General features: G+C 48.0%; 1 protein-coding gene across 4 annotated transcripts; it reads right to left on the bottom strand.

Moving 5' to 3' along the window:
• Window positions 1-1,029: 1,029 nt before the first annotated feature.
• On the bottom strand, window positions 1,030-15,136 carry FKBP1B (FKBP prolyl isomerase 1B). 4 transcript variants are annotated; one of them, XM_055377579.2, is made up of 4 exons: window positions 14,942-15,135; window positions 10,893-10,940; window positions 3,923-4,035; window positions 1,030-1,151 (listed from the first exon to the last, which is right to left on the bottom strand). In XM_055377579.2, the coding sequence occupies exons 1-4, from the start codon at window positions 14,976-14,978 to the stop codon at window positions 1,065-1,067; spliced, it is 285 nt and encodes a 94-aa protein (XP_055233554.2). In that variant the 5' UTR covers window positions 14,979-15,135; the 3' UTR covers window positions 1,030-1,064. The 4 variants fall into 4 exon arrangements, with proteins under 4 accessions (XP_055233554.2, XP_030864125.1, XP_030864124.1 ...); XM_031008265.3 differs by lacking the exon at window positions 1,030-1,151 and adding an exon at window positions 1,174-1,837 and having other exon boundaries at window positions 14,942-15,136; XM_031008264.3 differs by lacking the exon at window positions 1,030-1,151 and adding an exon at window positions 1,174-1,792.
• Between the last annotated feature and the right edge of the window lie 1,619 nt (window positions 15,137-16,755).

The raw sequence follows: 16,755 nt of genomic DNA on the forward strand, positions 1-16,755 counted from the left end.
GGTGTGGTGGTGGGCACCTGTAGTCCCAGCTACTCGGGAGGCTGAGGCAGAAGAATGGTGTGAACCCGGGAGGCGGAGCTTGCAGTGAGCTGAGATCATGCCACTGCACTTCAGCCTGGGCAATAGAGTGAGACTCCATCTCAAAAAAAGAAAGAAAAAAAAGAAAAATGTTTGAGTATATTGCCTCAGGCTCCTATGGCCTATATATAACCTACACCAATAAGTGTGCTGATTTTAAAACCTAACTGGTGTTTCTGGTTAGTTACAATAAATGTTGATGAAATAAGCACTATATGTGGAAACAAGTTCAGAATCATACATTCTTCTCAAAAGTAATTCCTCAATGTAAGTCAGAACAAATCTAGGTGAAACTAAGCAGTGTATGTGAAAATAAGCTCAGAATCACACACTGTTTTCACAAGGAACTTCCCAATGTGAGTTAGTGTATGACTTCAAGCCCTTAACACACCTTCATTTGTTTAGACACAAAAAGTGTTCTGTATTCATCTGGGTGAGTGGGGCTCATCCCTCTGGCTGTAGTCCAAACAAAGATTGCAAGAGCACATAAGGTGCTCAAGTCCCACATCTGATTGCAAGGTTACAAGATTTGGAGCCTATATTTCTTTAGTTATGCAGAGGAGGATTCTGAGCCTGAGATCAGCGGCAGGTAATATCTACTGTGCAGGGTTGCTTAGAGGATCGATGGTAATAATTTAAAAGTATATAGCCAGGCACAGTGGCTCACACCTGTAATCCCATCACTTTGAGAGGCCAAAGCAGGTGGATCAGTTGAGGTCAGGAGTTTGAGACCAGCCTGGCCAATATGACAAAACCCTGTCTCTACTAAAAATACAAAAATTAGCCAGGCGTGCTGGTGAGCATGACAATCGTTTGAACCCAGGAGGCGGAGGTTGCAGTGAGCCAAGATTGTGCCACTGCATTCCAGCCTGAGTGACAGAGCGAGACTCCATCTCAAATAAATAAATAAATAAATAAATAAAATAAAAAAGTATGTAGAACAAGGCCCAGCATGTAAAATGCTCACATTGTAGCTATTATATTTATCACTCACCTAGCCACTTGGAACCCTCCTTTCTTTCCACTCTTTCCCAAGGGCACCTGGCTTGTGTGGTCCTTAGAGCACTTCCTACCTAAAATAAGGATGGACAGGAGTTTGTCAAGCACAGAGCCTTTATTTTACATTTTCTCAAAGAGGACATTGTTTAAGTGAGCAGCCAACAGAATTTATAAGAGAGAAAGTGACAGCAAAGGTAACTGGCTCAAGTCCCTCTGTGTATGGTACGCCATGTACATTTCATGTCTGAGCACCTTGTGTGTGTGGCTTAAGTGAAGGTAAGGCAGTGTAGATTGTGCGAACAAGAGATCTGTGTTCTGTCATCAGGAAAGGCTACTACATGCATCACACAAAATGCACAACCTGAAATGCTTCAATCTGCAACCGAAGTTTCCTCAAGCAAGAATTCGCATGAACACTGACGAACACATACAGAGCAACTTGGGCAGAGAGAATGGATGATGCCATGAGGCAGTGAGGTTAGCACACTGATCAAGAGCCCCAAACAGGAGGAGCCGTCCCAGTGGCAGAGCAGGCTAGGAGGGTGAGCAGCAGCCATCTCCAGCCACCTTGAGTTCCTTCCTGCCTTCACTCTAAGTTGAGCAGCTCCACGTCAAAGATGAGGGTGGCATTGGGAGGGATGACACCGGGGTGGCCCGTGGCTCCATATGCCACATCAGGGGTGCAGGTCAGCTTCGCCCTCTGCCCCAAGCTCATCTAGCAGGGATGGGGGCAGATGGGGAGAGGAGAAAGAGGACCCAGCTTGATTTAAAAGAAAAAAGTTAGATGACTATGGCATTTTCCCAAACCATCCTCAATGTTAACTCTGAAGATCTCAGATGAATTTTACATGGGATACATTGAAATTGTGCTAACAGCGGTAACAAACGCAGATTCTGCCTCAGCAGAGATGTGACTGTGGGTCAGTAACCCTCACAGAGTGGTCTCAAATTCATGCATCTGACAAACATTACTGGTTATTCAATTTGTGTATGACTGAAACACTTCCATTTGTTCATAGTTCACCCTCTTCCAAAGAATAGGCCTCTTTAGGAAAAGAGGGTGTATGAATAGCACACGTAAATACTCAAGTAGGTGACAGGGGCAGTTCATTAAAGTGGTTTAGAGACTAGAGTCACCAGCAAGGTGGCAAGGGGGACCTATTGTGGCCAACCGTGGTGGCTCACACCTGTAATCCCAGCACTTTTGGGGAGCCAAGGTGGGCGGATCACTTGAGTCCAGAAGTTCAAGACCAGCCTGGCTAATATGGCAAAACCCTGTCTCTACTAAAAAATACAAAAAGTCCGGGTGTGGTGGCTCACACCTGTAATCCCAGCACTTTGGGAGGCTGAGGCAGGTGGATTACCTGAGGTCAGGAGTTCGAGAGCAGCCTGGCAAACATGGTGAGACCCCGTCTGTACTAAAAATACAAAAATTAGCCAGGCATGATGGTGATGGTGCACACCTGTAATCTCAGCTACTCGGTAGGCTGGGACAGGAGAATTGCTTGAACCTGGGAGGCGGAGGTTGCAGTGAGCTGAGATTGTGCCACTGCACTCTAGCCTGGGAAACAGAGTGAGACTACGTCTCAAAAAAAAAATAAAAATAAAAACAGGCCGGGCACGGTGGCTCGCACCACTTTGGGAGGCTGAGGCGGGCAGATCACGAGGTCAGGAGACCGAGACCATCTTGGCTAACAACGGTGAAACCCCGTCTCTACTAAAAATACAAAAAAATTAGCCGGCCGTGGTGGCGGGCGCCTGTAGTCCCAGCTACTAGGGAGGCTGAGGCAGAAGAATGGCGTGAACCCAGGACGCGGAGCTTGCAGTGAGCCAAGACTGCGCCACTGCACTCCAGCCTTGGTGACAGAGTGATACTCTTTCTAAAAAAAAACACCAAAAAACAAGACCTATTGTAAGGGAGCATCATAGGACTTCACAGACAGACCAAGGAAGAACAGCTTGAACCAGGGCTCATCACAGCAGTTGTTGAGAACCCACTCAGCATTAGTGGGACAATTGGTGAAATTTAAATCTACTTTTGAATTTTGAATAATCAAAAATTTGAATAAGTAAGTAATTTGTATCAGTGTGAATGTCCTGGTTTTGATAATTGTACTATGGTTATGCAAGAAGGGGAAGCTGGATAGAGTATAGAAGAACTCTGTACTATTTCTGTAATATTTTTGTAACTCTGAAATTCTTTTCAAAAAAGCGAAAAAACAAAAAATTTTCTTGGCCTACTCCACCCCAACTCTTCCACCACCTCAGTCCCAGACAACTGGTAGACCTCAGCTAGTTTATTTTTTTGTTTTGTTTTTTTGAGACAGTCTCACTCCATCGCCTGGGCTGGAGTACAGTGGCACAATCTCTGCTCACTGCAACCTTCACCTCCCCGGTTCAAGTAATTCTCCTGTCGCAGCCTCCCAAGTAGCTGGGATTACAGGCGTGCACCACCATGCCTGTATTTTCAGCAGGGACGGGGTTACACCATGTTGGTGAGGCTAGTCTTGAACTCCTGGCCTCAAGTGATCCGCCCCATTCGGCCTCCCAAAGTGCTGGGATTACAGGTGTGAGCCACCGTGCCTGGCTCTCTCAGCTAGTTCTGAGCAAGCCTAGGGGGATGTGCTTGGGATGAGAGCCGCCAGGGACACAAAAGAGGTATGCTGGCAAGGAGAGGGGTGGGGACACAAAGCCAGGAGGGGACACCAGATGGCGTTGCCATGCCCTGGCTGTGGAGTCAAAGCAGTAGTGGTCTGTGAGTGGGTGAAGGTGGAGGTGGAGGGCAGAGTGCTGATCCCAGATCCCCAACTCCCCAGATCCCTTTTAATGCGAATCCTCATCCTACCTGGGCTGCACCCTCTTCAAAACCTTTGATGACTTCCTGTTTGCCAATTCTGAACTTGAAAGGTTTGTTTCTGTCTCTGGATGAATCAAACTTCTTCCCATTTTGGAGCATTCCTGTCAAAGCAAGAATCGGGTGCAATAGAGCTGTGGTCATGAGTAAACTCCCAATTCAGATTCCACATGTCTAAAATGGAATGCCTTTTCTGCACACACCTGCTCCTCTTCCGATCCTCCCCATCCATCGTGTTGCCCAAGCAAGAAATCTGGACACTTCCTTCTGCCTCACCCCCACATACTGCCTATCACTAAGTCCTCCATATCTTTGGAATCCACCTATTTTCTTCATTTCTATTTTTATTTATTTATTTATTTGAGACAGAATCTCAATTTGTCACTCAAGGCTGGAGTGCAGTGGCACAATCTCGGCTCACTGCAACCTCCATCTCCTGGGTTCAATCGATTCTTCTGCCTCAGCCTCCCAGGTAGCTGGCATTACAGGCACCCACCACCACACTCAGCTGATTTTTGTATTTTTAATAGAAACAGGGTTTTGCCATATTGGCCAGGCTGGTCTTGAACTCCTGAACTGCAGGTGATCCACCCACCTTGGCCTCCCAAAGTGCTGGGATTACAAACGTGAGCCACTGTGCCTGGCCTTTTCTTTGTTTCTATTACCACGACCAAGTCACCAGCTTATCTCACCTGTACACAGGAACAACCTCCTCACTGGTCTTTTTGATCCTCTTTTACTTGCCTCCATTTCATTGTCCACTTGGCATCCAGACTGATTTTTTTTTCTTTAAACACAAATCTGATTCTATTACTCCCCTGCTCAAAATACTTCAATAGCTCCCCAGGGCAGAATCCAAATGTCTACCTTGCATACAGGCACTTCACAATCCGGCTCTGGCCTGCTTATAACCCTCTCTGTTCTCCCCTTCCTTCCCTTCCCTCTGTGTCCTTTTCAGGTCATACCTTTCTCAAATTCCTCTGCACTTTTCAACTTTTTTTTTTTTTTTTTTTTTTGAGTCGGAGTCTCCCTCTGCTGCCCAGGCTGGAGTGCAGTGGTGTGATCTCGGTTCACTGCAACCTCCGCCTCCCGGGTTCAAGGGATTCTCCTGCCTCAGCTTCCTGAGTAGCTAGGACTACAGGTACCTGCCACTATGCCTGCTAATTTTTTTATATTTTTAGTAGAGACGGGGTTTTGCTATGTTGGCCAGGCTGGTCTCGAACTCCTGACCTCAGGTGATCCGCCCACCTCGGCCTCCCAAAGTGCTGGGATTACAGGTGTGAGCTATCATGCCCAGCCAGACTTTTCAACTTTTTTATGGCACTTCCTTCGCCTAAAGTTCTGTTTTCCCAGCTATTCCAGCCTCAGGTTGAGTCCTCACATAAGGTTCCTAAGGTTTCCTAAGTTTCCCCCAAAAGGGAAAACCCAAAGGTTACATTATCCCCTACTGTAGGGAACAGTGTAAGGTGACCTAGCTGGTCAGAGGTGGCCTCCAGACTCTGTACTAAGAGGTCTGTTTGAAACCAGAACCCCCACCAGGTGCTGGTCCAGCAGTTCTGGGTCCCCCAGCCTCTGCTTCAGAAGCCTTGTCATCCCGATGTCCACATGTCATCTCAGTCCAGCAGCCCAAGGCCCAACAGCTATTCTCAATTCTTCTGTGACTCTGACTCAAAGATCAGACCTTCTGTAAATGATGCAGTTCCACGACTGCTCCCGGCAGTCCCTGGACCACCACAAAAGGCCATTTGGGACTAGAAAAAGACCTTGCTTGTACATCCAGAGACTGGGTTTTGACTTCACTCTGGCTCTAACTCATTGTGTGACACTGGGCAAATCACTTCCTCTCCCAGGGCCTCAGACGTGTCATATTTAACATAGGAAGCAGGGCCAGCTTAGTGTAGGAGCATCTATGATGCTACTTCCTAATTCCTACAACTAAAATGTATATTAGAGAAACAGTCTTATTTAACTACTTTCTGAGTAGAATACATTAAGCTTTTGCCCTGGGTACTAAATGAGGCAAAGAAGAAAACCCTTCTGGCTACACAGAGGTACATGCAGATGGATGCTAACAAGATCAAATATAATCGCATGCATTTGCTAAGGTTGCTAAGATATTCAAATACACAAAGATACTTGTGCATGCTCACATGCACTTATGCACTCACACTCAGGAGAAAAGCCCTGGTGGCCAAATAGATGCTAAGAAAATATTTACATACACAGATCTACATACATTCACACAGATACATACTTGTACAAATATGCACACAGATATGCAAACACACATGCACACATTCACACACTCCATTTATATACCGACTTTCCTTTCTCATTCCTTAGTTTCTTCAGGTTTCATGTGACTTAATCTACTTCGGATAAATAACTTCATTTATCTATTGCTACAAGTTAAGCCAAAACCATGCAGTCTAGAAACAGACTCACTTACATGGTGATTTGATTGGACAAAGATACCACTGCAATGCAGCAAATAAAGGTTTTTTTTTCTTGCATTAAGGTTGTTAAGTCAACAGTATATTCATATGGGAAAAAAATGAACCTTAACCCCTACCAAATCCACACACAAAAAAATCAATTCCAGATGAATCATAAACCTAAATATGAAAGAATAATAAAGCTTCTACAAGATAACAAACAGAAGGATATCTTCATGACCTAGAGACAATTTTTTTTTTTTTTTTTTTTTTCCCTGAGACAGAGTCTCATCTCTGTCACCCAGGCTGAAGTGCAGCGGCTCAATCTCAGCTCACTGCAACCTCCGCCTCCTGGGTTGTTCAAGTGATTCTCCTGTCTCAGCCTCCCGAGTAGCTGGGATTACAGGCATGCACCACCATGCCTGGCTAATTTTTGTATTTTTAGTAGAGACACGGTTTCACCATGTTGGCAAGGCTGGTCTCGAACTCCTGACCTCAGGTGATCCACCTGCCTTGGCCTCCCAAAGTGCTGGGATTATAGGCAGGAGCCACCGCACCTGGCCTGACAGACAAAGATTTCTTAAACTGAACACAGAAAGCACTAACCATAAAGGGAAAGATTGGTAAGTCAGACTTCATCAAAATTAGGAACTTCTGTTCAGGCCGGGTACAGTGGCTCACACCTGTAATACTAGCACTTTGGGAGGCCAAGGTAGGAGGATCACTTGAGCCCAGGAGTTTGAGACCATCCTGGGCAACATAGGGAGACCTTCCTCTCTACAGAAAAATTAAAAATTAGCCAGATGGCCAGGCCTGGTGGCTCACGCCTGTAATCCCAGCACTTTGGGAGGCTGAGGCGAGCAGATCACCTGAGGTAGGGAGTTCGAGACCAGCCTGACCAACATGGAGAAACCCAGTCTCTACTAAAAATACAAAATTATCCAGGCGTGGTGGCGCATGCCTGAAATCCCAGCTACTCGGAAGGCTGAGGCAGGAGAATTGCTTGAACCTGGGAGGCAGAGGTTGTGGTGAGCCGAGATCGTGCCATTGCACTCCAGCCTGGGCAACAATAGCAAAACTCCGTCACACACACACACAAAAAAAACAAAAAAAAATTAGCCAGGCATGGTAGCATGTTCCTGTACTCCCAGCTACTTGGGAGGCTGACATGGGAGGAGTCCTTGAACCCAGGAGGTCAAGGCTGCAGTGAGCCATGATCCCTGAAGACTAGAGCCACTGAACTCCAGCCTGGGTAACAGAGTGAGATCCTATCTCAAAAATAAAAAAGAAAGAAAAAAAATTTAAAAAAGGAAGAAAAGAAGAAAATATAAACTATAAAAAAAGAACTTCTGTTCAAAATATACTATTAAGAGGTAAAAAGGCAAGCCATAGTGTGGGAGAAGATGTTTGGGATAGATATAACCAACAAAAGACTCATATCCAAAACATATACAAAACTCCTATAAATCAACAAGAAAAAGACAACTGGCCGGGCACCGTGGCTTACACCTGTAATCCCAGTACTCTGGGAGGCCGAGGCAGGTGGATCACCTGAGGTCAGGAGTTTGAGACCAGCCTGGCCAACATGGCGAAACCCTGTCTCTACTAAAAACCTCAAAATTAGCCAGGCATGGTGGCACACACCTGTAATCCCAGCTACTCAGGAGGCTGAGGCAGGAGAATCACTTGAACCCGGGAAGTGTAGGTTGCAGTGAGTGAAGATTGCGCCATTGCACTCCAGCCTGAGCAACAAGAGTGAAACTCTGTCTCAAAAAAAGAAAAAGAAAAAGACAACCTCATTTTCTAAAATGGACAAAATTAGAGCAGTCTAAAGAGGATATCCAAATGGCCAGTAAGCACATGAAAAGGTGCTCAACTTCATTCATCATCAGGGAAACACAAATCAAAACCACAGTGACCAGCCTGGCCAACATGGTGAAATCCCATCTCTACAAAAAATACAAAAATTAGCTGGGTGTGGTGGTGCGCACCTGTAATCCCAGCTACTTGGGAGGTTGAGGCACAAGAATCGCTTGAACCCGGGAGGCAGGGTTGCAGTGAGCCAAGATCGCACCACTGCACTCCAGCCTTGGCAACAGAGTGAGACCTTGTCTCAAAAAAAAAAAAAAAAAAAAACCCACAATGAAATAGTACTGAACGCTCACCAGAGTAGGCCAAAACCAAAACAAAGCCTGGTGTGGTGGCTCATTCCTGTAATCCCAGCACTTTGAGAGGCCGAGGCAGGCAGATCACCTGAGGTCAGGAGTTTGAGATCAGCCTGGCCAATATGGTAAAACCCCGTCTCTACTAGAAACACAAAAATTAGACAGGCATGGTGGCGGGCGCCTGTAATCCCAGCTACTCGGGAGGCTAAGGCAGGAGAATCGCTTGAACCCAGGAGGCAGAGGTTGCAGTGAGCCAAGATTGTGCCATTTCTCTCCAGCCTGGGCAACACAGACTCTGTCTCAAAAAAAGAAAAAACAAAACAAAACCAAAACCTGACAATACCAAGTGTTGGGAAGGACACAGGGTAACTGGCAGTCTCCTACACAGCTGCCTGGAGTGGAAACTGGCACAACGACTTTGGAAAGCTGTCAGACAGTACTGCTAACGCTGAGCCCAGGAGGTACCCCACTTCCAGGTATATACCCAACAGAAACATGCACATATGTCTGTACACATGTACACTAAGAGATGCCTGCAAGACTGATCAAAGTGACACTGTTTGTAATAAACAAAAACTATGAACAACCCAAATGTTCATCAACGGTAGAGAGGATACATAAATTGCAACATACTTGTACGTTAAAATACTGTAGAGGAATAAACCACTCTGGATATATCTCGCAGACATAATAGTGAGTGAAATAAGCCAAACACAAAAGAGTACATACGCTGTGGTTCCATTAAGATGAAGTTCAAAAACAGGCAAAAACAATCCATGGAGACAAAAGTCAGAGTAATAGTTGCCAGCCAGGCACAGTGGCTCACACCTGTAATCCCAGCACTAGGAGGCCAAGGTGGAAGGATCACTTGCATACAGGCGTTCGAGACCAGCCTGGGCAACATAGTGAGACCCTCATCTCTACAAAAAATTAAAATTAGCCAGGCATGGTGGCTCATGTCTGTGGTCCCAGCTAGTCAGGAGACTGAAGCAGGAGGGTCACTTGAGCCCGAGAAGTCGAGGCTGCAATGAGCTGTGATCACCACTGCACTCAGCCTGAGTCACAGAGTGAGACCCTGTCTCAAAACAACAACAACAGTGACAAAAAAAAAAAAAAAAAAAAAAACGATAGCTACCTCTAGGGAGGTGAAATGACTGGGAGAAGGCAACAGGGGGACTTTTGGGGATGCTGGTTCTATGCTTGTATGTTCTATGCTTCTCTAGGTGGTAGTCACATAAATGTGATCACTTTGAAAAAATTCATTGACCCAGACATCTTACATTATGTTCTCTACTATATTTATATTTAACTTAAAAGTTTACCAAAAGTCCCATAGTCTCCTGCTATGTTTGATAAGACATAGTCTCTCCCAAGACAGGAGCTGCTGCCCTATGTATGTATTGTGAAAGGACTTTGCAAAAGGATGTTGTGGTTTCAGTAACTTGATAAATACTGGTCTGTCTACAACATGCAAAATTGTTAAATCAATTACACAGGTCAGAGGCCCGAGGGGACCCATGGTAATTAGGCCACATCACCAGGAGATAAAACATGGTCCAGCCCACTGACGTCAGCGACCAGCAACACAACTGCTGAAAACATCCACACCATCTGCCTAGAATTAACCTTGTGCTTCACACTGGCCCACAGAACTGCTAAAAATGGCCCCATCCGAGTATGTCCTAGGAATTAACCTGGGCTTGCTGTCTGCTAAGTGGCTGTCATCGAGTTTGCCACTTTAGGAAGCAGGTCACAAGGCAGGGTGCTCACCTCCCTTGGAACAAACACCTGCTCATGATCTTCCTGCCAGCAGTCCTGAAGAACTCACTCTACCTCGCCTGCAGATAAAGAGCATCCAACTGGGATCAGTCCCGCTCTGGGCTCCCTCAGTACCCAGAGAAAAGCACTGCCATCACCCCACCCCTCAAATGGCATCGGAGCCTCTGGGTGACTTGTCTGTCCTCTCCCCTCCTCTTCTTCTCTAATGATACTGCAGGATGGAGAGAAAGTCTGCTGGGAGCTCTAGGAGGGATTTCCAAATATCAGACAGACCCAGCAGGGACAGGGGCTCCACCATACCTGCAACAGAAGGAAGGGGACTGAAGGTGTTTGACTCACCTAGAAGCTGGCACCATGGATGGCCCTTGCTGGTAGAAGAGGGAAAGAGTTGGCCTTTCAAGCCTCCTTTATCATTCCCACTAGACTGGCAGGGAGGAGTAGAGGATGGCTGGTCACAGGGAGACCCTGCTGCCTTGGGCTTTAGCCCTGATCCAGAGGCAGGCACCTCTGGAGAGAAGCTCAGAGGACAGCCCTGACTTGGGAGGGGAAGGACTGGGTGGGGGCTGAGGGGGTGAGACTTACCTGTGTAGTGCACCACACACGTCTGGCCCTTCTTGGGGAATGTCCTTCCTGCAGGGAGACATGAGGGCAGATGAAGGAGTAGGGTATTGGAAAAACACCTGGGACATTAAGTATGATCCTGACCAAGAGCTCCAGCCTGCATTCCCCTCCATGCCATGGAGATGCCTGTGGCCCTAGTTCTGGCTCTGGGCCCTGTACGAGCCAGAATGAATCACGTCACCTCTCTGGCCTGGATTTACTTTACCCCCTCAGTTTTCTCAATTCTGCTCTCTCCTGGGCTTTCCCACCACCCCACCCCCACTTTCTTTGATTGCCCCTTTTACTTCACATCATCCATTCCACAGACATTTACAGTTGGCCTCCTATGTGCCAGGCCTGGACCAGACTTCAGACATGCAGAGCAATGTATAAACTCATGAGGAAGGTAGGAAACAGACACACAAATACCAGATTACAATGCAGATTATAATCCATCCATCAAAGATGAATAAACATAATAATTTACAAATATTTGCTGAGAGGCCAGGCATGGTGGCTCACATCTGTAATCTCAGCACTTTGGGAGGCTGAGGTGGGAGGATCACTTGAGCTCAGGAGTTCTAGATCACCCTGGGTAACATAGGGAGACCCCATCTCTTAAAAAAAAAAAAAAAAATCTTTTCAATTAGCTGGGTGTGGTGCTGCACACCTATAGTCCCAGCTACTGAAGAAGCTGAAGTGGAAGGATTGTTTGAGCCCAGGAGGTCAAGGCTGCAGTGAGCTCTGTTCATGCTACTGCACTGTACCCTGGGTGGCAGAGCAAGATCCTGTCACAATAAACAAACAAAACAAAACAAAACAAAACCACGAATATTTACTGGGTACCTATGGTGTGCCAAGCCTGTGCCTGATCACAGGGATACAGCAGTGAACACTACAAACAAGATCTCTATCCCTGTTCTTTTAGAGTTTACTTTTTTTTTTTAAGAGTAGGGGTCTCAGTGTGTCACCCAGGCTGGAGTGCAATAGCATGATCTCGGCTCTATGCAGCCTTGACCTCCTGGGCTCAAGCAATCTTTCTTCCTCTGCCTTCTGAGTAGCATGTGCATGCCGCCATGCCCAGCTAATTTTTTTAAAAAAAATTTGTGGATACAGGGTCTTAACATGTTGTCCAGGTTGGCCTTGAACTCCTGAGCTCAAGAGATCCTCCCACCTCAACCTCCCAAAGTGCTGAGATTATAGCCATGAGCCACCAAACCCGCCCTGGAGTTTATATTCTAATGGACAGAGACAATACTTAACTATACAAAATGATTATGGATTATGATGAATACTCTAAAGAAAATACACACAATGATGTATTAAAGGGAGATGCAGTGGGACAGGCCATTTCAGACAGAGTGGTCCAGGATGGCCTCTTGGAGAAGGTGCCCCCTGGAGCTGGGACTTGAAGGATGAGCAAAATACTGGAAAATAGCACTTGGGAAACGAGTAACAAGTGCACAGAATCAATACATTTGCAGTGAGCGAGGAGGCTAGGTGCTGGAAAGAAGGGAGGGAGGAGAGAGGTGGGAAGGAGATGGATCATGCAGGGCTTGCAGAGCCGGATTTAATACTAAGTGCAATAGGAAACCACTGGAGGGTTTTAAGCCAGAGAATGACATAATCTGAATTAAGATTTTATAACATCACTCTGGCTGCTATGTGTAGGATGGACGGTTAGGCGTCTGTTGCAATAATCCAGACAAGAAATCAATGATAGCTTGATTTAAGGTGGTGGCAGCAGAGAAGAGAGTGAAATAGATTGGAGACATATTTTGGAAGCGGAGCTGACAGGTCATGCAATCATATTGGAAATGGGGTCCAGGATGAGGACAAAGGAGACAACAAGAACGATGCTTGGGTTTTCTGTTTGGGCAACTGGATGAATAGTGCAACTATTTCCTGAGATAGGGAAGACGGGAGGAACAGATTTGTGCGGGTGGCAATCTTGAGATGCCTATTAGACATCTGAGTTTATATTGCAAGTAGGCAGATGAAGAGTCTGCACTGGAGGTATAAATTTGGCTGGAATTTAAAGCTACGGGGATGGATAACAAAGCCTAAGGAAGCCTAACCACAGAGCCGATATTTAGAGGACTCTATGGGAGCCTGGAGGAAGGAGCAGCTAACTGACCACAGAAGTCAAGGAAAACATCATAGAGGAGAGAATGGTGAAGCCAGGTCTTGAAAGACAAGTAAGAGTTTGCCAGAGGAAGTGAAAAAACACCATCTGGGAAGAGGGAACGACATGTACCATGTTCAAAGGCCCTCAGTCCAGCAATAGCGGGAACCCTGTCTGTTTCAACTCTGTCACCTTAGGGCCAAGCACACACGTTCAATAAACATTTGCTGAACGAGTGGTGTGTTTGACAACTTGCAGGCAGCTTGGGAAAGCTGGAGGAAAAAGTTAGTGGTGGGCTTAGGACAGGTGGTGAGAGATGAAGCTCTAGTGTGGAAGATGAGAATAGACCATAGCACCAAAGGCCCCTCCTGGGGGAGAGGGAAGAATCATTAAAACATCTTCTGCCTGAGGGAGGGGCATGGTCAAACATGCATTTTTTTTTCTTTTTCTTTTTTTTTTGAGATGGAGTCTTGCTCTGTCACCCAGGCTGTAGTGCAATGGCACAATCTCAGCTCACTGCAACCTCTGGCTCCCAGGGTCAAGTGATTCTCCTGCCCCAGCCTCCCGAGTAGCTGGGATTACAGGTGCGTACCACCATGCCCAGTTAATTTTTGTATTTTTAGTAGAGACGGGGTTTCAACATGTTGGTCAGGCTGGTCTCGAACTCCTGACCTTGTGATCCACCCGCCTCGGCCTCCCAAAGTGCTGGGATTACAGGCGTGAGCCACTGCATTTTAAGAAGAGTCTTCAGGCTATGATATAGAAAGGGAGTGAATATGAGATTGGGGACAAGATTGAAAGCAGGGAGGAGAGACTGAAGATGGGGAGATTAGCTCAGGGGCTGCTGAGGGATGAAAAGGCCTCAGGGAGATGCTTTCTGGGACCCAGCAGCAATGTTTCCTGCGTGGGCAAAGAAGCCTGTACTCCAGGGGATATCTGAAGTAGTGGTTGGGATTGGACAAGGAAGATGGCCTGGAGCCAAGAAGTTCTCCAATTTCCTGGGGAGGGGAGCTGTTCATATTAATAATATCTGATATGAAGTTTGCCCATCAAACCCTGCAGACAATGGGGGCTTTGGTATTAATTAAATTTCAAGAAATAAAGAAATGGCCATTCCTTGCACACCCAGACCCAGTAATACAAGGACTTGGGAAAGTGAGACACGGAAGGGGGATAAGGAGGATCACTTAGGGAAGAAGGTGGGAAGCGAGAGTTCTGTTTTGGACTTGCTGACCAGGGAGCACCCTGGGACGTCCAGGGAGAGGTTCGGCCGTAGGTCGCAGGGCTGGGCTTAGAAGCTTCAATGTGGAGGCCATGGGAGTGGACAGGGTGGCCAGGGAGTCTGAAAGCGGCGGGAGGATAAAGCGAGATCCGGAAGCGGGCAAGGGAGCGCTTCCCCCTTCCCCAGCCTGGGTCTGTCCCCACAGCTGCTCACAGCCCGGCCCGCAGGGAAGCGACCGACGGGAGGCCCGGCGGGGGACGCGCTAGGAGGAGGTCCCCGAGCAGCGGGGATCCGAGAGCAGGTCCTGCTTTCCAGAGCTCGCCGAGTAGGGCAGGGAAAGCGAAGCCGAAACCCAGGCTGGGGTACCAGCAGCAGCGGATAACCGAGCGACTGCAGCCGCGACAGGAGAAGCCCGGGGCGGTGGCGGGCCGCAGACCCCCACCTCCGGGCCGCAGACCCCCGCCTCCGGGCTGCCGCCTACATTCCCCTAGGTGAGCGCGGAAGAGGATGGTGGAGGATGGTCTCCTAGACCCCCAAGAATCCCGTCCGGCGTCTCCGCCTGCCTTCCCCATCCAGCCCCCCGACCCTTCAGCACCCTCCACGCCACCTCCGAATCAGACCCCCGCCCTCCGGGCTCCGCCCCAGGACCCCTCCCCTCCCCCGGCTCCGGAGGGAGCCCGGTACCGTCTCCGGGGGAGATGGTCTCGATCTCCACGCCCATAGCGGTCCCACAGGCCCCGCCTCTGGGGGGGCCCCTGCTGCTGCCCGACCCCGGCTCGGCTCCGGCCCCAGCCCCGCAGTCGCTCCGGCTCGCCTCCTCGCCGCCACTGCAGAGCCGGAGGAGGTGCGGCTGGAGTCGGGACCTGCGCGGGGAGGGGCCACTGGGAAGGGGGCGGCGGGGCGGAGCCGCGCGGAAAGGTGGGGTCGGCCGGGGCGGGGCCCGGGGGAAGGGACCCCGCCCGGCTGTTAGCGAGCCTGGCCCCGCCTGACGACATTAACCCACTGACCGGGGAGCGTGGTAAGCACAACCACATCCTCCATCCATCCATTCATTCGCGCATCCGTCCAATAGACATTTATTTAGCATCTAATCTGTAGTAAGCTCTGGGAAGTCAACCCGGTCCTACAGACTTGTGGGGGGTGGGGGGCAGAAGGGGCAAAGGCCGGCGATTAAACCATCATTTTATTTTTATTTTTATTTTTATTTTAGAGAGAGGATCTTGCTCTGTCGCCCAGGCTGGAGTCCAGTGGCGCGATCATAGCTCACAGCAACCTCGAACTCTTAGGCTCAAGCGATCCTTCTTCCTCAGCCTCCCAAGTAGCTGGGACTAGAGGCGCGAGCAACCACGCCCAGCTAATCTTTTATTTTTTATTTTTATTTTTTGTAGAAACAGGGTCTCGCTGTGTTGCTATCTAATGAAACCATCACTTTAATTAGATGCGCTCAGTGCCGTGCAGTTCAGAGCGTTGCGGAAGCACAGAAGAGGTTCCTACCCTCGCTAGGCGTCCTGGATCTGTAGGAGCAGAGCTGGGGGAGGGAAGGAGGACACCAGTAATTGCTGACTGTCCCCCATACCCCTAAACCCCTGTTCTCCATCTCGTGTAGTTCTGCTCGACGCACATTTATTGGGTACTCAATTTTCAAGGCAAAGAAATGCGCCCTGGGGATACCAATAGAATTAAGACAGGTTGGCTGTCTTCCAGGTACTAAGTCTGAGAGGGACGGGGACACACAGTTACAGCATGGAGTGATTAGTGCTGTGGAATGAATGAATGAATATGTAAATGAATTCTACTTTGAGTTCCTCCTCCACCTAAAAAGACATTCAGGAATCTAGAAAAATATTTTTTGGAGGAGGTAATATTTGTTTAAAGGGTAATTGGGACTTTTAAAACTTTTTTCCCCCTCATTATTACCTGCATTGTTCCAAAAATTGATGTGAGGCCAGGCATATCAATTTTTGGAACAATGGCTCACACCTGTAATCTCAACACTGTAGGAGACCGAGGCAGGAGGATTGCTTGAGCCTAGGAGTTCAAGACCAGCCTGGGTAACATAGCGAGATCCCGTCTCTCTCTCTCTCTCTCTCTTTTTTTTTTTTTTTTGAGACAGAATCTTCACTCTGTCGCCAGGATGGAGTCAGTGGCACAATCTCGGCTCACTGCAACCTCCGCCTCCCAGGTTCAAGCGATTCTCGTGCCTCAGTCTCCCAAGTAGCTGGGATTACAGGCGTGAGACACCAGCGTTCGGCTAATTTTTAAATTTTTTAGTAGAGACAGGGTTTCACCATGTTGGCCAGGCTGGTCTCGAACTCCCGACCTCGTTATCCGCCCGCCTCAGCCTCCCAAAGTGCTGGGATTACAGGCATGCCATCTTTATTTTTAAAAAAAGAAAAGAAAAGAAAAAGAAAAACATAAAAACTGATGTGAAGATATGATTCTCCTGAGTGGCACTGGAAGATAGGCATGGGGAGAAAAGCCTGGCAAACTGGTCCAGA

This window comes from Gorilla gorilla, chromosome 12 (assembly GCF_029281585.2).
Source record: "Gorilla gorilla gorilla isolate KB3781 chromosome 12, NHGRI_mGorGor1-v2.1_pri, whole genome shotgun sequence".
In the NCBI taxonomy this organism is placed as follows: Eukaryota; Metazoa; Chordata; class Mammalia; order Primates; family Hominidae; genus Gorilla; species Gorilla gorilla.